Source organism: Myotis yumanensis, unplaced genomic scaffold (assembly GCF_028538775.1).
Source record: "Myotis yumanensis isolate MYYU_CA2020_CCGP unplaced genomic scaffold, mMyoYum1.0.hap1 SCAF_2, whole genome shotgun sequence".
In the NCBI taxonomy this organism is placed as follows: Eukaryota; Metazoa; Chordata; class Mammalia; order Chiroptera; family Vespertilionidae; genus Myotis; species Myotis yumanensis.
Genome location: NW_027223753.1, coordinates 38,614,214 through 38,637,821, shown reverse-complemented (window position 1 = coordinate 38,637,821; position 23,608 = coordinate 38,614,214). Strand labels below are relative to the sequence as shown.

The 23,608-nt window shown below is 44.6% G+C and overlaps 1 protein-coding gene across 2 annotated transcripts in view; it reads left to right on the top strand.

The window, feature by feature from the left end:
* Positions 1-7,792: 7,792 nt before the first annotated feature.
* The window catches only part of USP24 (ubiquitin specific peptidase 24), a 138,880-nt gene continuing 123,064 nt past the window's right edge, over positions 7,793-23,608 (top strand). For both annotated transcript variants that reach the window (XM_070405211.1, XM_070405210.1), the window contains exon 1: positions 7,793-8,210. In XM_070405211.1, the coding sequence (XP_070261312.1) occupies positions 7,896-8,210 (315 nt within the window). In that variant the 5' untranslated portion in view covers positions 7,793-7,895. The remainder of the gene's footprint in view (positions 8,211-23,608) is intronic.

The following is a 23,608-nucleotide window of genomic DNA, read 5'->3' as shown; positions in this document are numbered from 1 at the left end:
TGCAAAAGAATAAAATTACCTCACACCATGCACAAAAATTAACTCAAAATGGATCAAAAACCTAAATGTAAGAACGAGAACAATAAAATTCTTTGAAGAAAACAGGTGAAAAACCTCATGACCTTGGATTTGGCAATAATGTCTTTGATATAACACCAAAAGCACTAGCAACAAAAGGAAAAAAAGATTAACTGGACTTCATCAAAATGTAAAACTTTTATGCTTCAAAGAACACTACCAAAATGTGAAAATATAACACACAGAACAGGAGAAAATATTCGCAAATTATACACCTAGTAAAGAACTTGGACCTAGAATATAAAAGAACTCTTACAACTTAATAAAAGCATAACTCAATTCAAAAAGGACCAAAGGACTTGAATAGACATTTCTCCAAAGAAGGTATACAATTGACCAATAAGCACATAAACAGATGCTTAACATCATTAGCAGGGAAATCAAAACCAGAAGATACCACTTCATACCCACTAGGATGGCTATAATCAAAACATCAGCTTATAATAAGTATTAGAGAAGATGTGGAGAAATCAGAGCACTCATACACTGCTGGTGGGAATGTAAAATGGTTAGGCTACTTTGAAAACAATTTGGCAGTTCCTCAAAAAGTTAAACATAGAGTTGACATTACACCCAACAGTTCCACTCTTAGGTATACTAGTATATCCAAGAGATTAGAATAGATATCCACACCAAAAAATTCACATAAATGGTTATAGTAGCATTATTCACAATACTCAAATGGTAGTAACAACTCAAATGTCCATTATTAATGGGTAAGCAAAATGTGGTATGTCCATATAATAAAATATTATTCAGCCATAAAATGGAATAAAGGACTGATACATTCTACACAACATGGTAAAGCTTGAAAATTGTATACTAAGTAAAAGAAGCCAGACAAAAAAAAGACCACATATGATAAGATTCCACTTACATGAAGTTTCTAGAATAGGAAAAGCTACAGAGACAGAAAGTCAATTAGTGGTAGTTTGCTCAGCACTGGGGGGGAATGAGGAGAAAGAAGAGGGATAGTTAAAATGTATGGGCATTCTTTCTTAATGATAAAGATGTTCTAAAAATGACTGTGGTGATAGTCACACATATCTATGAATATACTAAAAACCACTGTACACTTTAAATGGGTGAACTGTATGGTATATGAATTACATCTCAATAAAGCTATTTAACTCCCCCCAAACACACACACACACACACACACACACACACACACACATACACACACACAAATCAGTATAGCTGTTGATGCCAATTTTCTGGTGGTTATTTTTATTATTTTTTAACATGTATGATGGATATGGCTTCGCATCCATAAAAATCTGGTACATTAAATATCATTTTACTTTATTTTTGAAACAAATTAAATCTCACCTCAACCCTCATTTGTGAAAGTATTGAGATGTTAAATTTATAATGTTCATGTGTGCAACTATCACCACAGTCAATGTGAGAACATTTTCATTATAATTAGGGTTCCCTCCCCTGCAACAGGAGAGATTTATACAAGTTGCATGGTCTTCTGCAGTCTAGAACACCAGGAAGGGCTCTCTGCCTTGGTCTGTACTAGTTAACACTGAAAAGATCACAGTCTGAGCCTGCACAGGCTAAGGTCCTCTGAGTGAAGGTTGTTTGCTACTTCTCTTACCTGCTAGAGATTGGGGGATTTTGTGAAAGCTGGAAATCCTGGGGGCCCAGGCAGTCATTTCTCTTTAACCTCTTTCTATTTCCTGAGGCACTGTGAGGCAGCAGGGCATTCCTGGAATCTGCAAAATACTAACCTCTTCCTAGTTTTGCAAAATCTCCTTCTCTGTCAAGGTCTACTCCTTTTACCCCTATCTCGGAATGCTCTCCATCTTCTTCCCTTCTATGGGATTTCTGATTCCAGCAAGGACAGCTCTGCTTGTTTAAGACCATCCCTCTTACTGAGAACAGCTAGACAAGCTGGGCAGAACAGAAGAAATATCTGTTTGAAGGCACTGGAAAGTTTTTAAACAAATTTGAACGTTTCAAGTTCTCTTCAAGCAAGAACTTGAAGGGCCAAATTCCAAGGAGAACAAGAAAGTACAAAGAGGCTAGCCCATCGTTTAGCACTGCCTTTCCCTTTGCTGCATTCGCTGATTCTTAGCAACCAAGAGGGCAAGAGGCTAAGGAGAGCTTTGGGTAGCCTTAGGGAACTGAGATGACAAAAATTGGAGATCAAAGGCCACTAAAGAGGAGGTACCATGGTAAACACCCCAAGCTTTCATTTGGTATGGTAATCTGTTACATTGGTGACCCCCCCAATGAACCATACCTCCCAGTATTTATGCCTCTCAGTGGTCACTCTTTACATTGGCTTTTGGCTTGGCCATGTGATTTGTTTTTATCAATAGTACCACAATAAAAGTACACAAAGGGAGATTTGATAAGCACTCATCCATGAGGTTTTGTACTTTTGGAATTCTTCTTGGAACCCAACCTCCATCCTTAAGAAAATTCAGATTATCCAAATGTAGAGATAGGTCACATGAAGAAGTGCTGGAAGATGGGCTATTATGTGGAGAGAGAGGCCATGTGGAAGAGCACCAAAATACCCCCAGCCAAGCTGTTAGATGAATGCATCTCAACACCAAATGGAGCAGAACTGTCCAGTCAACCTAGAGAATTATGAAAAATAATATATCATTGTTGTTTTAAGCCACATGTATTGGGATGGTTTGAGATATAGCAAATTCATACATACATACATAAATAAATAAGTAAATGTTGGAACCCTAAAGAATGCTAAGAGTAAGGGTACACCAAACATAGACCAAGCCTTACAAAAACTGAGGTCTGGTTTCAAAAGAAACTTAATCCTTTATTGGATTAATTTGCTCATCATCCCTACTCCCAATTTTCCACCAGAAGCTAAAATAAATCATCTTGTAAGGAAGACAATATCATCTAGAACCTCAGGTCATCTATATAGTTTTTAAACAATATACAATGCCCAGAATTTTTTTTTAAATTATGCTTACAAAAATATAAGGTTTGACTGGGAGTCAAGAGAAAAATCAGACAATAGAAACACAACCACAAGAGATCCAGATACGGAAGTTATCAGACACAGATTATAAAATAACTGATTAATATGCTAAATAAATTAAATGACAAGATAAAGAGTTTCAGCATACATGTGGAAGTTTTAGAATTAGAGTGAAATTATGGAGCTTAAATATGAAATAGCTGAAACTAAGAAGTCAACAGACAGACTTAACAGCAGATAAGATGTAGCCAAAAAGAGAATTTGTGAACTGTAATGCAGAACAGAAAAAATCCAAACTTCAGCACAGTCAAAAGACTAAAAAAATAAACAAGCATAAGAGTCAGATATGACTCAGTGAGAAGAGCCTCACATTCACATAGAAGTCCCAAATGGAGAGGAGAGAGAGAATAAAATAGAATCCTATATAATAAAAGCCTAATATGCAAATCGACCAAATGATGGAACGACCGGTCACTATGACACGCACTGACCACCAGAGGGCAGATGCTCAATGCAGGAGCTGCCCCCTGGCGGTCAGTGCGCTCCCATAGGGGGAGCACTGCTCAGCCAAAAGCCAGACTTACGGCTGGCAAGTGCAGCGGCAGACGCAGGAGCCTCTCCTGCCTCCGCTGCAGGCGGACATTCCCCCAAGGGGTCCCAGACTGCAAGAAGGCGCTGCCCAGGTTGAGGGACTCCCCCCAGTGCACAAATGTCATGCACTGGGCCTCTAGTGAACCCCTAGAGTGCCAGGGAGCGCAATTGCGCTCCTCCTGTCTTTCACCAAAAGTGTCCAGTTCTAAGTCTGCTTTTTTTAGTGATGATATTGCTAAATATGTCAATTCTTGCTGTGAAGATGACGATTTTGTGGAAGATATTGAATATGTAACTTCATTTACTTGTGATTCATAGTTTTTTTACTAAACTGCTGTAAAATCAGCAAAAATGCCTTGGCAATTCTAGCATAGTTCCTAGGACATTGGTCGGCACTCAAAGGGTTAATATATAAAGACATAATGGCCAAGGATTTTCCAAGCTAATGAAGATTTCAAGTCACATATTCAAGAAACTTTACAAACTCCATTAAAGATAAATAAAAAGAAAACCACCCCTAGACACATTACAGTAAAATGGCCAGAAACCAAGAAAAAAAAAAAGACAAAATATTGTAGATTGGATAAGAAAACAAAACTCAATTCTTTTTTGGGGGGGGGGGGGGCGGGAGGAGGATATTATTAACAATGTTTTTCTACTTGTCTGAATCACTTCAAAATAAAATGCTTTAAACAAAGAAGGTTATTTATTTTTTCCGCTATCCCCTACCCAGCCTCTTTGGCAACTATAAGATTAGTCTCTATATCTATGGGTCTGTTTTTCTTTGTTTGTTCATTTGTTTTGTTTTATAGATTCCACATGTAAGTGAACTCATATGTTATGCCTTTCTCTGTCTGATTTATTTTTACTTAGAAAATACTCAATTCTCCATTTCAAAGTGATTACCTAGGAAGGCTGATTGGTCTTATCTCAAAACTGGATTCTCCACCTTTATTCTTCCTCCCTCTAGACCATTCTCTACACTGCAGTAGGTCGAACTAAAATTTAAATACGATCACCTCTCTCCTCTATAGAAATGTTTCAGTGGCTTCCCATTCCCTCAGAATAAAGTTCAAACTTCTTATCACAGTTTAAGTGCCCACCTCAGATCTGATCTCTACCTTTCTAGATTCCTTTCTCACGACTTCTCTAGTACTCTACACTCAAGCCATACTTCACTGGCTATTCATTCCTCTAAACTGCTTTCCTCTCCCCCACCTCAGGGTCCTTGTGTATGCTGTTCCTATTCTTTGGTACTCACTCCCCTAATCTCATATTCCTTTTCCTGAGTTTCCTACTTTCTGTCAGGTTATAGTTTAAATATCATTTCCTCTTAGAAACTTTCCAGAATTCCTAGACAGGGTAATTTATACCACAGAGGGCAAGACATTTTCTCCTTATATCCCGAAATATCCCTATCAAAGTACCTATCACACTTTATGATTACTGCTTATTTGTGTATCTCCCTGTAAAGACTGTCAGTTCTAAAAGGGCAGAAATCATCTATGTCTTGCTCACAGTTGTCTCCCTAGTCTTCAGCCTGGCTCAAAAAACAAACAAAAAAAAACCTCAATAAATATTTTTAAAATTATTTAATTAATATTAGAAAACCCTCATATCTTATCTTCAAGACAGTCCATCACACCTCTCTTGTAGACCTAGTTATTTTTTTTCTCTTCTAGAAGCTTCTAGGGAAGGGTACATGTGAATTGACTATGCTTTACTTTTTTTTGTTCTCCTAACATTTTCAAGATTTTGCTGCAATGAAGATAAATACAAAGCAAAAAATAAATTAGAATATGTAAGTGAAATTATAAATAGTCATACCATATTCCCCTCCCCTGCTATCCCAATCCCAGAGTGTTTATACTTGCTTTCTTACATGCAAAAAAGTGTGATTATTCTACTTGTATCCTCAAATGACACTCTGGCTTTTTAGTCACTCCAGCATCCAGTTCACAAATGGCCTTCCTTGTTTTTTGTAGCCTTGGTGGCTCCTTTCCAATTTCTATCACGGAGTTTGTTTTTCTCTGCTTCCTTCTCTGCTTCCTCTTCTCAGCTCAGCACAAATTCCTCTGTCATGTTCTATAAACCTGCCACTGTTGATGAGTCTTTTCATGTGCCATCTGAATTGGTCGGCTCTGTCTCATTATCCCTTGGGTTCTATTTTGAATCTTAGTGGCAAACAATTTTTTCTTTACTTGTTCCTTTCTCTCCCCTTGCAGCTCATTTCTTAATGTGGTCACTTAATTAACTTTTCATTTGACAAAATTGAATGCCACCACTTTGCCATCATCAAATTTTGTCTGCTTTGTTTTCTGTTTGCGTTACCACTGCCAAGAACAGTATCTGGCACCTGCTCCAGACTCAGTACCTATTTGTTGAGTACTTTAAATGCCTTGGCATGTACTCTATGACAGGCTACTTGGGTTGATTTAGATTACCTTTGCTCTCCATGCGCCACAGATAAATATTTAAAACATCATTGAGTACCTAAAACTTGATGACACAATAAAATTTCACTCCAGTATAAATGCTGTGACCTGATCCAATGATAGGCATTCTTCCTTCGTAGGTTTTTTGTTGTTGTCCAGAAATGTAAAAAGAATAATTTATTTTCATGTAGGAACTAAGAGACTTTATACTCCCTTTGAATATTAAGCCTAGTCTTTGGTCTATAACCCAGCCTTTAATCAGTACAATGAATACAGTTACTTCATCTAAATGTAAACAACAGGGAGAAGTTCACCCTGTAAGTCAAATCGCTGGTGTTTATAAACATGGGTAGCAAGTACCAAGCAAGAAGGGCTCATGGTCCAGGGGAAAAGCTGCTAACAGAGAACATTTCTCAGTACTGCTACTCATTTAAGATTTGGGATAGTGGAGATTTTAGTGACTGCTGGGTTGGCAATAGGAGGGGTTTGGTGGGATTTTTTAAAAAAAAGGTTAGCTGGTGAGATGAACTAAGTTAGCAAGTACTCAGTGAGATAAGGAAAAGGCATCATGACTTTGGGAGAGGATAAGAAAGGAACCTAGGATTAGCATGAATTAAAGGAAATGGGGCGGAGGGGGGGGGGGGGGGGGGTCAGGTATAGCAAGGGCCAGAGCTTAGAAGATGGTGGAGTCAAGGGGCTGGACTGGAGACAGGGCCCTTGAGCTCTAATGCTAACGGTGGCGAGAGCAAGCAAATAGCGCGATGGGGAGAGGATTGCTCAAGGACTCAAAGGGCAGCAGTGGAGGGACTCCTGAGCCCACGGCTGCTGCGCCTGGAGGGTGGGCAGCATCGGAGGGGCAGGCTGTGGCTGGGGAGGGGGATGCGGGCTCCTAGACAGCACCGAGGGCGAGAGTTAAGGTTGTAGCAGGCACTTCAGGCTCTCGGGGGGGTTCATTCCGGCTTGGTGGCCACTCAGTGTGGGATGGGAAACTCAGTGAAGGGTGGGATTTCATTTCAAGCGGCTTAGGGTGATTTCGGAGAGATGGAGGGGCTTGGGTCAGTGTACGGGGGTACATTCCGGCTCGGGCGGGTGGACGCGCCGGGTTCGGGCATGTCGCCGTGGGGTGTGTGTCAGCAGCGGGGCAGGTGGATTCCTCCGCACCAGGCGTGTCAGGCGGGGCTGGAGGTCGCGGCGGGTGAATGGCGTTCAGGACGCGGGGGCTCCGGCGGTGCGGGTGCGAGGCGGGGGCAGCCGCGGCCCCCGGGTCCTCGGCTCGCGGCTCGGCGGGCGCTCCCGCCCCTCCGGCTGCCGGGGAGCCCGTGGCTGGAGACATGGGCGCGCGGCGCGGCGACGACGGAGGACCCTCGCTCGCCTCCGCCCGGGCCTCGCGGCGGCCCTTTCCCCGTAGAGACGCTTTTCGGCGCGGCCCCTCCCTTCGCTCCTTTAAGAAAAAAAAAAAAAAAAATCACCTCCAACCTTTCCCGTGAACCCCGCCTGGGGCCACTTCCGGGAGCGGAGGCGCTGCCCCGCGGGCGGGGGCGGAGGCGGAGGCGGAGGCGCGGGCGGCGGCGGGGGAAGGGAAGGGAGGGGCGGGGAGGGGAGGGGAGGCGGAGGCCAACATGGCGGCGCGCAGGGCTGGGCCCGGCCGCCGCGCCTGAGCGCCCCACCGCCCTCGCTCGGCTCGCGGCGCGCACGCCCGCACCCAGCCCGGCCCGGCGGCCGCGGAGGGCGCAGGCCGGGAGCGCAGAGGCCCCCCGGGGCGCGGGGACGGCGCCGAGGCAGCTCCGCCGCCCGCCGGCCGGCGCCGCCCGGAGGCCCGCGCCATGGAGTCGGAGGAGGAGCAGCACATGACCACGCTGCTGTGCATGGGCTTCTCGGACCCCGCCGCCATCCGCAAGGCCCTGCGCCTGGCCAAGAACGACATCAACGAGGCCGTGGCGCTGCTCACCAACGAGCGGCCGGGCCTGGACTACGGCGGCTACGAGCCCATGGACAGCGGCGGCGGCCCCGGGCCCGGGACCGGCGGGGGCCCGCGCGGCGACGGCGGCGGGGATGGCGGTCCCTCCCGCGGCGGCAGCACCGGAGGCGGCGGCGGCTTCGACCCCCCGCCCGCCTACCACGAGGTGGTGGACGCCGAGGTGAGCCGGGGAGCCGTGACCCCGCGGTGCGGCCGGGGGGCGGAGGGGACACACCCCACGGGGCGGCGGGCGGAGGGAGTCGGGGTGGGACGCAGACCCGGAGAGAGGGGAGCGTCGGGGGCGGAGGTCCCCGCGCTGGGGTCCCGCGGGGAGAGGGACCCCGAGAGGACGGGCCGGATGGGGCTCGGGGTGCGGGGCCGGGTGACGCGGGAGGGCGAGGAGGGGTCTCCAGGCGGCTGGGCTGAGCGCGCCCACGGAGCCGGCCCGCTGGCGGGTGGGCCTCGGAGATGGGCAGCGGACCCGGCAGCCTGGCCGGTGAGGACGGCGTCTCGGGCGCCAGAAGTGGGTGCTCGGAGGCCAGGCTCGGGTCTGAGGTTCCGGGACCCGGTTCCCGTGAATGAATGGGAGGCGCACCCGGCTCAGATGGGACAGGAGGTGTGACGGGCCAGCCCGAGTGGCCTGTGCTGGGCGCAGGGCGGATCGCTGCGGGGAGGAGTGGGCTTTGGGGTTTATTTAGTGGAGGACCCAAAAGAGGAAGATGGGGCAGGATCGCACGCGAAGAGGGGCTGGGCAGGGCCGGGTGGCAGGACTTGGTATACGGCGGGGGGCCGGGGGCCCGGGGGGCACAGCTGCAGTAGGTCTGGGGCAGGGGGGACAGGCGTCGATACGGTCAGGTATTAACCACGGTGGGGATTGATGGGCCTGAGAGGTGAGGGGGCCGGGGCCGGGGCTGGCAGCGGTGGGAACTGGAACTGGAGGGTGAAGCTGGAACCAAGTCTGGGTGAGGAGAGTCCTGGTCATAGATAAGGTCGTAAATGAGGGGAAACTGGCCTGGGAAAGGGACTGTGTGCAGAGGAGATAAATGCCAGTGGAGGAGGAAAGTCATGGAGGCGAATGGCTTTGATGATAAATCTCAAGTCTGGGTAGAGAAAATTAGGACTGCTGAATTTGGGATGTGAGCAAAGAACATGGGGGGCGGGGGGGGCGGGTGTGGATGAACTTTAACTGCTGTTTAAAAAAATGATGAACCAGAAGCAGCATGGCAGCTGGGGGCAGGAATTTCGGTCAGTTCATTGGGTGGTGTAATTCAAAGGGTCCAGTAGAGCTGGTGGGCTTGATCACAGAAGAACACATTTTCAATTGGTGGTTTGTGTTCTTAAGTAGATACAGGAATTTGGATAATTTTTTTTTTTTTTTGGATAATTCTTAATGAAGCTAAGCTTTCTGCAGGATTTTTCCCTAAATAGTGTTATATTCTTTTAATTACATACTTTGGCAGCAATTGCTTGGACTGAAGTAGCTTGGGAGAGAAGGCACTTCAAAAAACCAAATTTCTTTCAAGATTTCTTTCGTTTCCAGACTTCTATACACTTGATTGAGTGCCCTGTGTTACCCAGTAACTCAGCTGTATCATCGACTAATGTATGGCAGTAAGATTGTTATTCCAAGTTTGGAAATTTTAAAAAAATTCCCTATCATTAATTAATTCTACTTAAGTCACTTTATAAGAAATGAGCTTCTCTTTGCAAGCAAACCCCCATTACTCCTCTTCTTGTTCCTTCCACTTTTGACCCACTTTTGAAATAAAAAAGAAAGCCATTGCTTTTGCTGAGGCATTTGTGTAACTCTACAAAGCTCTGAGAAAATGCTCATTTTGTGAGAAATTTTATTCTTTTTTTCTTTTGTCACATTTTAATTTCCTGTGATTGAAAAACCAAGGTAAATTACAATGCTTGATGGAATTTTAACATTAACTGGCTTTTCACAGGATGATAGGCAGGAGTTTGCTTTCAGGTAAAACCAAGAGGATCTATGTCTTTTTGAGGAGTTGTGTCCAGTTTTCATTTCCTCTTGAACTGTCGATTTGGCCTGGGGAGGCTGCACCATTTAATTTTGAGAATTCACAAGGAGCTGGTGACTGAGGCTGCTTTACCCAGAAGCATATTGGCAGAATACAGGCAGACACAGGAGCCTGGTGAGAATGTTTAACCCAATTTTTGCCTCTTATAAGTCTTCTTGCATGCCACCTGTGCAGCTTATTGGTCACCCTTGCTATAGTGGGAAACACACTTTTGATCTTGGGGAATAGTGAAAGTTGCTAATTGTTGTTGAGTATTTCAACATGTCAGGCATTGTGTTAGGTACTTTGTATACAGTTTATTTAATCCTTAGTGAGATAGTTAATAATATCACCATCTTAGAGATATGGTTAGTTAGTGGCAGAGCCTTAATTTAAACCTGGGTCTCTCTGACTTTAAAGACTGTGTTTTTCGCTCTGCTTAACTCATGGTTTTAGGATTGAATTCATCCTATATAATAAAAGCCTAATATGCTAAATGTCTGGTCGTCCAGTCAGTCATTCAACCAATCAAAGTGTAATATGCTAATGATATGCTAAGGCCACTCAACCGCTTGCTATGACATGCGCTGACCACCAGGGGGCAGATGCTCTGACTGGTAGGTTATCTTGCTGCTAGGGTCTGGCCCATCCGGACTGAGTGAGATGGGCTAGACCAGCTGTGGGCAAATTACGGCCCGCGGGCCGGATCCAGCCCGTTTGAAATGAATAAAACTAAAAAAAAAAAAAAAAAAAAGACTGTACCCTTTTATGTAATGATGTTTACTTTGAATTTATATTAGTTCACACACACTCCATCCATGCTTTTGTTCCGGCCCTCCGGTCCAGTTTAAGAACCCATTGTGGCCCTCGAGTCAAAAAGTTTGCTCACCCCTGGGCTAGACACTCCCTGGAGCCCTCCTGCATCCCTCCCCGGGCCCCGATCTTGCACCAGTGGGGTCCCTCAGCCTGGCCTGCGCCCTCTCACAATCCAGGACCCCTCAGGGGATGTCGGAGAACCTGTTTGGACCTGATCCCGCAGGCCAGGCCGAGGGACCCCACTAGTGCATGAATTCGTGCACCGGGCCTCTAGTTTTAGGATAAGAAGGAAAAATAAGGAAATACATAGGGGGCTACTGTACAAGTCTGGGAATGAGATGGCAAGCACTGAATCAAGGCATTAGGAATAGAATAGTAATTAGAATAAAAGGAGAATTACAGATTTTTAAAGCAGAAGACTTTAGAAGTTAATAATTAGTTTAGCTATCTTGTTTTACAAATGCAGTCTTGCAGTCCCCAAAGGGGAAGTGGCTTGGCCCTACAGAGCCAGTTAATAAGACTGGAACTCGGGCCTTCTCACTGCAAATCCAGTGCATGTTCTCTCTACCAGCTATTTTTGTTTCAAAGAAAGAGACAAGATCTAGTAACGGGTTAAAGGGGATGAAGAAAAGGGAAGTGTAACAAACTGTGTGAAGTTTGTCAGTTCTTGTATGATTTACCTGTTTTATGAATACCTTATTTTAAATTATATAAAACTTTATTTATTCAATAGGAAATTTTAGTTTCATTGTCCTCTTAAAAATGTTTGGGAATATATAAGTTAAAACCTAATATACAGATTAAAATCTAATTGTTTTTAAAAGAAAAATGATTACATTTATTTTATATTTGTAGTTTGGTAATGATCTTCTCATTAATGCCTTCCCTATACTGGGGCTGGGAGTACGGTGCAGAACAGAACATGAAGGTTGCATTCTAGTTGATCTTAGGGCAAGGCCTCTCATTTTACAAGAAGTAACTTCCTAAGGTCATGTAGCTCATTAGGGAAATGAGTTTAGTAATTTGGGTCCATGCTATAATTAGGATTTGGTTTAAAAATTAAATTTTGGAAAGTAAATGCAGTTAACTTCTGGTTCCATGGAAGCCAGGAGAATGCAGATAAAGAAGACCCAGCTATCTAGCAGAACACAAAACTTCACAGGAAGCCACCTTTTTAATTTCCTCTAATTAAGTAAAGATATTGCTTTGCAGAAAAGTTCTGTTTGGTGTTACTAGTGGTGTTGGACGTAGATGTATGTATAACTCTTAGTCTCTGAGTGTGGAAGGAACTTCAAGAAGCTATCCAGTTTTGATTTTGAATAGCATTTCTTCAGAACCTTTCCAAGGCTGGTGAGAGCCTGTTCTAATATTAAAGAGAGTGAGATCTCACAACTGCTCTAAATAATTTATTCAGATATTTAACACTCCCACTGTCAGAGTTCTTTACTGTTTCTTATGTGGGTAATATAAACCCCTCTGGCCACTGCTAAAGGCATGCCCATGGTTCTGCTCTTCACAGAGCTGGGAGAGTTGGTCCTTTAAGACTTGTGATCCTGTTAAAGGGATCAGTAAAAATCAGAACCAAATACTGTTGTGGGCATCTTATAAAATTTAACAACTGCGAAATGTATCTTATTTATTATTAAGTCTCCTTATTTGTCTTTAGAAAATACTGAAATGCTTTTTCAAGGAGATTTCTCTTAACAGCTAGAAATACCTTTCTGTGATAATATTATTAGAAGTGACATTTAATACTGTTGTCTAGCAATATTGTGAACTCTTTGTTTTGTTCTTGTTTTAATGTGTACATTCCTTCTGGAGTTATTTTGTCAAAAGTGTTTGCAAGATTTCATTGCTTCTTTGTTTTTTAAGAGCCCCAAAGCTGGTTGTGCTATAATCACAAAAATAAAAATCATACTCATTTGTAGTTCCTTAACTTACCTCATTTCTGCCTCTCCCCCTACTCCTTAGTAAGTGGTAGTTGTAAATGAATTAAAACTATAATACCATCAATATTCATATTAAGGTTTATATTAAAATTTATGTTTCTTTCCCCTAAAATATACAACCCTAGTACATTTAAGTGTGGAGTAAATATCAACTAAGTTTTAGTTCATTATTAGTGATTTGAATATATAACCCATCATCATTCGAAAGTAGATGAAATAAAAATAAGGAGTCTAAAAGCCCAATTTTTGAAATAAAAGTTTTTTATAGTATACATGTATCTCCTTTGGGAATTAGGTTTGTGAGTTCATCTAATAGATTCTTACCTTGTTATTACCTCACCATATGTTATTAGAATGAATGTAATTAGGCATGAAGGAAGAACATTTTATGTGTCATTGAGTGTGTAGTTCTAGTGAAATCATTGGAGGTAGTACAGCTGTATACAACATAATAATGCTATTAACTTAGAATTTGAAACCAATTACAATATTAGAAAAGTAAATGTTGTAATGTTTTAACAAATTGAGGAAACAGTTTCAACTTTAATGCGACTTAAATATAAGATTAAACAATTTCAAAATACCTCCATACATTTAATGCACCAAGGTCATACTTTTCACTCATTTGTATTGTAACTTAAAAAAACAATAGTTCAAATAAGTTTTGATACTAGATTTCCTATCATATTAAAAGTAGCAAATTAGAAGAGTTTTGTAGTAGTCCAAACATGAGGTGATGAGCTGTTAGAGGCATGCACATTTGATGGTAGAAGTGGGGATAGGAAAACCTTAAAAGCAGACTCAAACAAAACAGGCCAGCCAGTTTGTATAGAGCAATATGAAACAGCTTTCTGTGCTTCATGACCCTGAGAGGCTATTTTTAATGGTGCCACATTCAAAAAATGGTTCCAATATGCTCTGTTTAAGAAAGGTTAGAAATGTGTAACACATTTTACCAAGATTTTAGTTTTTTAAAAAAATGAAAGAGAAGGAAGTTGGGCACATAAAGAAGTAGCTTCAGGTTTGGAAAATTCTGAGGATAGTAGAAGGCAGAGGTACTATTAAGAAAATTGGGCTTCATTTTTAAATGAGTAAATGTTTTATCTCACCTCCTTGAAGGGAGTTTTTGGGGTTTTTTTTACATTTGTATTTCTCATTATTATAGGATTTTTTATTCAGTATGGAAACATTTATTAATCACAATTGATTTATAATTTTTTTTCTTAAGCTTTTATTAGTAGATAACATTATTGTTTATTGTTGATAATCTGTGATGAGTTTTGGGATGGTATTTTATAACCGTTTTGTTTTTTATTATATGTTTATCAGTCCACTTCTCTATCCAACACTGAGAAGTCTGGTTTCCACCACTTGTGGCTTACATTTTTTTTATTTCTGTATGGGTGGGAGGGAGAGGGAAGTGGAATCTACTTGTTTTAGAAATTACCCTTAAGTTAGTTAATGGAGCACATAACTGTAGGTTTGGTTTATTTTTTAAGTGTTCTGAAGAAAAGAACTAACACAATTGAGTCAAAATTTTGTTCTGATAATCTTTCCAGAAATTGAAATGGAAAGATCGTGTAATCTTTTTCTAGGGATGACTTGAAGATTTTTTTTTTCTTAAAGAGAAATAACATCTTAGGTGCCCACCAAAGTCTTCTCATTTCCAAAGATAAGTTTCATTGTTCCAGCACACAAGTTGCTTTTCTGTGGTAACTTAGCCAGTTATTTGTGTTGTGAAATTCGATTGACATTATTTGATATGCTTTCACTTAAGTTTAAGGTGTTTGTGTTAGAAATATTTTATTTAGAATATTAGTTTCTAATTAGTTCCCCTTGTAAGAAAATTGGCTGGGAAGATGCGACTCAGCAGGACTTTTCAAATTTGAGTCACAGTTTAAGCTTTAATGGGATTTCTATTTAGTTGTTTTTCCTGCCCTCCTTTTCTGCATGTTCCCCCCAGTTCTCACGTAGTATCTCATAGCATTTTGTCTTAATCATTTTTAGAATAGTGTCACTTATGACTCAGATGCATTCGCGTTTAGATTACCTGACAGCTTTTCAGTACTCTCAAAGGTCTGTGACTGTATTTTAAAGACAGCTGCCTTTGAGCATAGTGTTGATTTGCCAGAGGGGTGGAAGAGAAGTGCACACCTGGCCCACACAGCTTTCCCTTGTCACCTCTGTAGCCTATGGCTTGTGGCAGTGTCATGATGGTTGGGTTGTTGGTAGGCTCTAGACCAGGGGTGGGCAACCTTTTTGTGAGTGCGTGCCAAAACCAGCAAAATCTCTGACTCAAAATTCTTCTGCGTGCCAACCCTAATTTTTTGAGACCATGTTACGCCTACTTGATATCTCTTAAGGTGTACGTATGTGAAGAACCTTGAAGAAATAATAAAATTCATTCGAGCGACAAAAACACAGTAGACGATGATGAAAAATACATTTATTTTTTAATGTATACATGTACACTGATAGTCGGACAGAAAACTTTATGACTTCGTTTGATATTATCAGTGGGACTTTTGCTGATGCATCACTGATGACAGAGATTTTGCATCAGGTTTATATTTCGTGACCTTCAGAGATATGCACGAGCTACTACTTTCATCCATCAGGCTACTCCTATTATGAGACTTAACAAAATACATCACTGAGAACAAAGATTCACAAGCGTATGTGGGTGAAACCAAAACACTGGTCGGATCTAGGAAGGCAGGAAGAGTTAAGGCAGAGGCATAGAAATTGCTCTTCCCCTCTCTCGTCAATCCATGTCTATGGTCTTTAAGATAACTTGTTATGTAAAATTATTTATTTATCTAAGATGCACCTACACTAAATTTATCTGAAAAATAAAAAAGTCGACATTAAGAAAAAAATTGTAAATGGAAGATTATAAGAGAGGGTTTTGTGTGCCAGCAAATGTTACTGGCGTGCCATGTTTGGCACGTGTGCCAGGGGTTGCCCACCCCTGCTCTAGACCCAATTTTATCTGTTGTTTTCAAGAAGCTTTCTACTCACTTGACTATGTCTTTTATATAATGTCTCGTGTCTATTTTTAAGAGGGCGGGATACTATTTCTGGGTTTTTTATTAAATGGAATATAAATTTTAAAAACTCTAGATTTATATTAAATAGTAATAAAAATCAAATTCTGATGATAAAAAACAGACATTAAACTAAAAATGTCACAGCAACAAAAACAGTTCGTAGGCCATTTAACAAAACAACCATTCGTTTAATAGGTTTTTATTTTTAAAGGCTGGTGGATTTCTTATGCTGTGAGTCTAATAAATTGTAATTCAGAAACTAGAGGCCTTGAAGAGTTCAGGGTTAAATATGAAAGCTTAAATCTATCTATGAAAATCATTTGATTAGTGCCTTAAGAATTTTTTGTGATAGAATTTGATCTGTAGTGGTATCCATTGCCATAAACCAAGGGTTTTGTTTTTTTTCCAAGATATTTCCTTAGTGCTATGAAATGTACAGAATTTGTATTTATTTACTTGTTGGATGTTTAATATTAATAGGTTGATGATTCTTTCAACTAGTATCTCCTTTAAGAATGGTGCTAATTATTTCAGTTAAATGTCATTGTTTTTTGTTTTAAAATCATTAATGTTTACATTTTTTCCAGAAAAGAGAAATTGCTCTAAGAACTAGTCTTATTTTAGGCTAAAAAATCTCTCGTGGTTGTTGATAATACAAAAAGCTGTTTTAAAGCTAGAGGAATGTCAATTTTAGAAATAAAATGATGGTGGAAATAGTAGTGACTATAAATGAAAACCTGCCTGGGATTAGTAACATTAGAAATTCTTAGGTTATATTAGCTTATTAGTAGTATTTTGGGGGGTTTTTTTGTGGTCAGTTTCATGTTGGAGTAGACTGTCTTTGGTAAAATAATACTTTGGAAATGTTAGTAATTTTCATTTTGTTAGATTTATTTCTCATGATGTACACTTCACTTGAAATGTTTTGGTAAATTGCAGTAGCAACAGGTCATCCTGTATATCATATTTACTTTTGAGAAAATGTCGAAGTATCTCTTGAGTGATCTGTACAATCAGTGTTGAAAGTATGCCAGGCAAAGATATCTATACATACATACATATATTAAAATAAAAAAAATTGAACCATAACAATTGGCAGTTTGTTTGTGATATACTGATATCTGTAGAGAATAACAAGAAAGTCCTGTTTGTTTTTCACTACTTTGAGGGTTTTATGGTTGGAGAATAAAACTTATCTGTGGTAAAGGAATTCCAAGCATTTTTATGAGACTCAAAGATCAAAATCAGTATAGAGTTACTTTGGATTCACCCAGTTCATAGTGATTATACTATGGGAGGAAAAAATCAATAATACTTAACAAGATCCACTCCATAAAACAAAAATACTCTGTAGAACAGAGAATATTTCCTACCTTCCACTCTTCCTATTCCAATAAACAAAATTAAAAGTTCTGAATTTAAGGATTAAAATTGAAGAGCTGAAAGGGACCTTGGAGATCTTAATGGTATTAAATCTTGTCAATTTAGGGAGACGACCTCTTGGATCATTAGCAAAATCAGGGAGGGAACCAGACTTCTGCCTCACAAGATGTATTTTGTATACTTTACCACGCTGTCTTTCCGACATGAGGAAGTCTTTTTCTGTAGGTCATCTTTAATACCATATATCATCCTTCCTCACAAATTTGCTGTATTTTAATTGTCACCATTTCCTTTGTTAGATATTAGTTTGGGTTGGCACGACAAAATTGACATTTGATTTATCTCTCCCCGACACCCCCCCAAAAGATGTTTATTTTGATTTCCCATTCAGCATTTTTTAAAGTCAACATTTACTAATCCTATCTAATAATAGAGAAACGTGGTAATTAACCGTAACTTCGCTACCCTTCCCATTGGCTAATCAGCGAGATATGCAAATTAACTGCCAACAAAGATGGCGGCCGGCAGCCACGCAGCTGAAGCGAACATGAGGCTTGGTTGCCCCGGCGATGGAGGAAGCCAAGGTTCCCTGCCTGCGCGGCCCAGCTCTGAGCTCCACATGCAACAATGTTGCAATTATAGAAGCTAAACAAACCCCAGGTACCTGCTTTCAGCCGGCAGTGGGCTCAGAGCTTAGAGTGCCAGTGATGGTAACAGAGTTTCAATTTATAGAAGCTAAACAAACCCAGATACCTGCTTTCAGCCATCCAAGGCCTCAGAGCTGGAGCCAGCTCTCAGCTCCAGTGACAGCTATAGAAGGTAAATAAATCCCAGAATAAAAAAAGAAAGAAAAAAAAAAAGAGGCTGGGAGCTTCAGTCACCCGCCAGCCTGAAAATGGCCCTCAGCCCCTCACCCAGACTGGCCAGGCACCCCAGTGGGGACCCCCACCTGAAGGGGGTGTGACCAGCTGCAAACAGCCATCAGCCCGTCATCCAGGCTGGCCAGGCACCCCAGTGGGGACCCCCACCCTGAAGGGGGTGCGACCAGCTGCAAACAGCCATCAGCCCCTCACCCAGGCTGGCCAGGTACCCAAGCAGGACCCCCACCCTGATCTGGGACACCCTTCAGGGCAAACCAGCCGGCCCCCACCTGTGCACCAGGCCTCTATCCTATATAGTAAAAGGGTAATATGCAAACTGACCCTAACAGCAGAAGGACTGGGAATGACTGGTCACTATGACACACACTGACCACCAGGGGGCAGACGCTCAATGCAGGAGCTGCCCTCTGGTGGTCAGTGTGCTCTCACAGGGGGGATCTCTGCTCAGCCACAGGCCAGGCTGATGGCTGCCAGTACAGCAGTGGTGGTGGGAGCCTCTCCTGCCTCCTCAGCAGCGCTAAGGATGTCTGTCTGCAGCTTAGGTCTGCTCCCCACTGGCAAATAGACATCCCCCGAGGGCTGCCGGGATGCCAGAGGGATGTCTGATTGCCATCTTAGGCCCAATCCCTCGGGGAGCAGGCCTAAGCCAGCAGGTGGTCACCCCCGAGTGGTCCCAGACTGCGAGAGGGCACAGGCCGGGCTGAGGGACCCCCTACCCCCGAGTGCACAAATTTTTTTGCACTGGGCCTCTAGTAAGTTTATAAAAGTTGGTTCTGGTTGAGGAAGGGAAGGTTGTGTCTGTCTACTTAGTATCCTAGTAAACCTGACAAGGATTAGCGAGCTCCTGCCTAAGTCTATCCCTAGTTGCACATGGGTATTGGGTACTTAAAAATAAGCTTAATAGTCAGTGTATAAATCTTTTGAAATAGTATGTGACCTAATTTGTCTGTTTCAGGTGTGTATCTTTTACTTCCTTAAAATTGCCTTTTCTGTCACATATAGCGTTTATCATAAGTTATCAACTGGGATGTATTATACACTTGTAGCTTTGAAATTAAACATTTGCATTGATACCTTGGAATGGTGTTAAGATGCTAAAAACATAACATAACACTTGCCTTAGATTATATATTTTAATGAAAACAGGATTTATATAGGGTATATGATTAGCTCTTAGAGGATCCCTTAAGAAAAATTAGGCTTAAAATATGTCAAGTCCTTTTATGACTCCTTGCCTGTGTGTATGCTTTTTCTCCTACCTGGCACATCCTCCTTATCCTCCTTTCCCCTTTTCTTGCCACGTTAGAGTATGAGTTGGTCCATAGCACTGTCTATGTGACATCAACTTGATCCTTTCTTCACAGAGTAGATTGAACACAGGCTTCCTGTTGGCAGAGAGAGGTCTTGAATAGCAGCCCCTTTATTTCAGTCTAGCAAGTCCCATGAGACTCCAGATGCTAACATACCACAAGTATGTTAATCAGGTTTGCTAATGGCTTTCTGTTAGAGCTTGGTACCTTGCATTACACTTCTTCCCATTCATTGTTCCCTCTTACTTAAAAGTCCTTTCTTAAGTTGGAATAGAAACCCTATATATCTCTGTCTTAGAATTATTGTATTGGGATTATTCATTTATTTGTCACACAGACTGAATTTCAGGTTTTTGAGGACAGAGTCTGCTCTTCTGTATTTCCCATAAAGTCCAGGGTAACCCTTGACATAGCAGGTGCTAAATTAAACGAAACAGTCTGATTTGGAAAATCTTTTTTTTTTTTTTTTTTTTTTTCAATAATAATTTTTATTTCTTAAAGTATTACAAAGAGTATTACATATGTCTCCTTTTTCCCCCCCATGACATTCCCCCGGCCCCTACCCCCCCCCCCCCGTGTCTTGTGTCCATTGGTTAATCTTATATGCATGCATATAAGTCCTTCAGTTGGTCTCTTAATCCCCCCCCAACCCTCCCCAGGCTCCCCATTGTAGTTTAACATTCTGTTCAATGTTGCTCTGTTTCTGTATCTACCCCTGTTCATCAGTCCATACTGGTCCCCTTTATTTGTCCCAACCTCACTGGAGTAGTCTCAACCTCACCAGGGCCGTCTGAGCCTCACCAGGGCCGTTTCAACCTCACCTGGGTCGTCCCTACCTCACAGGGGCCGTTTCAACCTCACCGGGGTCGTCCCTACCACACCAGGGCCGTTTCAACCTGACTGGGGCTGTCCCTACCACACCGGGGCCGTTGCGACCTGACCAAGGTTGTCCCTACCTCACGGGGGCCGTTTCAACCTCACCGGGGTTGTCCCAACCACACCGGGGCCGTTTCGACCTGACTGGGGTCGTCCCTACCTCACGGGGGCCGTTTCAACCTGACCGGGGTTGTCCCTACCACGCCGGGGCTGTTTCAACCTGACCGGGGTTGTCCCTACCACACCAGGGCCGTTTCGACCTGACTGGGGTCGTCCCTACCTCACGGGGGCCGTTTCAACCTGACCGGGGTTGTCCCTACCACACCGGGGCCGTTGCGACCTGACTGGGGTCGTCCCTACCTCACGGGGGCCGTTTCAACCTGACCGGGGTTGTCCCTACCACGCCGGGGCCGTTTCGACCTGACTGGGGTCGTCCCTACCTCACGGGGGCTGTTTCAACCTCACCGGGGTCGTCCCTACCTCACGGGGGCCGTTTCAACCTGACCGGGGTTGTCCCTACCACGCCGGGGCCGTTTCGACCTGACCGGAGTTGTCCCTACCACACCGGGGCCGTTTCGACCTGACTGGGGTCGTCCCTACCTCACGGGGGCTGTTTCAACCTCACCGGGGTCGTCCCTACCTCACGGGGGCCGTTTCAACCTGACCGGGGTTGTCCCTACCACGCCGGGGCCGTTTCGACCTGACTGGGGTCGTCCCTACCTCACGGGGGCTGTTTCAACCTCACCGGGGTCGTCCCTACCACACCGGGGCCGTTTCGACCTGACTGGGGTCGTCCCTACCTCACGGGGGCTGTTTCAACCTCACCGGGGTCGTCCCTACCACACCGGGGTCGTTTCGACCTGACTGGGGTCGTCCCTACCTCACGGGGGCCGTTTCAACCTGACCGGGGTTGTCCCTACCACGCCGGGGCCGTTGCGACCTGACTGGGGTCGTCCCTACCTCACGGGGGCCGTTTCAACCTCACCGGGGTCGTCCCTACCTCACGGGGGCCGTTTCGACCTGACTGGGGTCGTCCCTACCTCACGGGGGCTGTTTCAACCTCACCGGGGTCGTCCCTACCACACCGGGGCCGTTTCGACCTGACTGGGGTCGTCCCTACCTCACGGGGGCTGTTTCAACCTCACCGGGGTCGTCCCTACCACACCGGGGCCGTTTCGACCTGACTGGGGTCGTCCCTACCTCACAGGGGCCGTTTCAACCTCACCGGGGTTGTCCCTACCACACCGGGGCTGTTTCAACCTGACCGGGGTTGTCCCTACCACACCGGGGCCGTTTCGACCTGACCGGGGTCGTCCCTACCACACCTGGACCGTTTCAACCTCACCGGGGCCATCCCAGCCTTACCGGGGAAACAGGAAGTTTGGCCCTCTGTCCCCTGCCGGCGGCTCCCCACTAGACAAAATCTCCAGGCGTTCCTGGTGGTTGAACATCCAGCGCTCCTGCCCTCCACCAAGTGCACAGACTGCCTGTCTGCTGTCCCCCAGCGCCCCACCAGAGACTGGGACCAGTGGGCATGTTTGTGCGCTTGCTGGTACAGCAGTTCCACAGTGCCGGCCCAGTCAGGCCCAGCCCTGGCCGGCCCCGGACCCGACTCTGCCCCCCGATTGCGTCCCTCCCAGATGCAAGGAGCTGAAATCTGCAGCCTGCTGGGATGGGCTCTGTACTTGGTGCCTCTGCACATCCTACTCAGTCTCAATGCGCTTCTTTCTATTCGAGGAGTTGAAATCTGCAGTTTGTTGGGTTGGGCTCTGTACTTGGTGTCACATCCTACTCAGTCTCAATGTTCTTTCTCTCCTTCCAGTTGTAGAGCTTCCACTGGGCCAACTTTCCCATGGTTCTGTATGATAGGTGTTTGTCTGATATTTGGTAGTTTCGATGTTGTTGTGCGAGGTAGCACGCACAGGTCTCTTCCTTATGCCGCCATCCTGGTTCTCCTGGGTCTGCTTCTTGAGTGTGTCCCTCATGGCTGCGAGCAGTTGAAGTCTGCAATTTGTTGGGATAGGCTGCAAAAGCGCAGGTGGGTCTTTTTGTGCACCTGGCACAGCTTGGATGGGGATGTAAATTGATTAAGGCTGAGACTCAGGGAGTCGCCATGGCGGAGCAAATAGCACTGCTGAGTCTCCGCGGCCCCTTGACTCTCTGCCAGGGCTTTGTGTCCCCCAGTGCCGGCGAACAGCTGTGCAACAGAGTCTCCCTCGCTTTCTGATGGCTGCAAGGCCGTGCTGCCTCTCCCTGTAGGGTCTGGTGCTTCATGATCCCGCCTGAACCAGCTCAGTGGATTTGAAAGTTTGCAGAAGAAAAGGCGCTTCTACTTGTGGGTCTGGCACAGCCCAGATGGGAATGTAAATTGCTTAGGGCGGGATCACAGGGAGTCGCCGGGGCGGAGACTCAGCGGCCCCTTGCCTATCCAGGACACCAGGACTTTGCGTCCCCCAGTGCCGGCGAGCAGCCGAGCGCCAGAGCCTCCCTCGCTTCCTGACCGCTGGAAGGCCGTGCCGTCTCTCGCCTTGGGGCCTGGGGCCTCAGAGACCCGCCCGAACCAGCTCAGTGGATTTGAGAGTTTGTAAAAGCACAGTCATTCCCTCTTGTGCCTCTGGCACAGCCCTGAGGGTAGGGCGGGGTCACAGGGAGTCACCAGCGTGGATGAAATAGCGATGGCGGCGTCTCCGCGCCCCTCGCCTCCCCGGGACACCAGGACTTCTTGTCCCTCGGTGCCGGCGAGCAGCCGCGTATCAGAGCTTCCCTCGCTCTCCGACCACTGCAAGGCCGTGGCCACCTCTCCCTGTGGGATCTGGGGCCTCAGAGACCCGCCCCGAGCAAGCCCAGAGGATTCGAGGGTTCGTAAAAAACCGAGAATCCATTTGCAGCCCGCGTGGCGTGTGACTGCGTACCTCTGGTTTTGGTGCCTCCGTAGCTCCCACTCAGTCTCACTGCGCTTCTTTCTTTTCCTCCAGTTGTAGATCTCCCACTGGGCCAACTTCCCCATGGTTCTGAGTGGCGGTTGTTTACTTCATAGTTGATAGTTTCAATGATGCTGTGAGAGAGCAGCACACACAGGTCCGCTCCCTACGCCGCCATCTTGGTTCCTGATTTGGAAAATCTTTATTTGCATTACCATTTGGAATACATTTTCCTCCATTCAAGGATTACAGATAGTCTTGTAAAGCCAATTTTGCCTAAAATAATCTATACCATAGCTTGTAGGTAACATATATTTTGGTTAAGTCTTATAACAGATTTCTGCCATGGTTTTTACCTGTTTTACAGTTTGT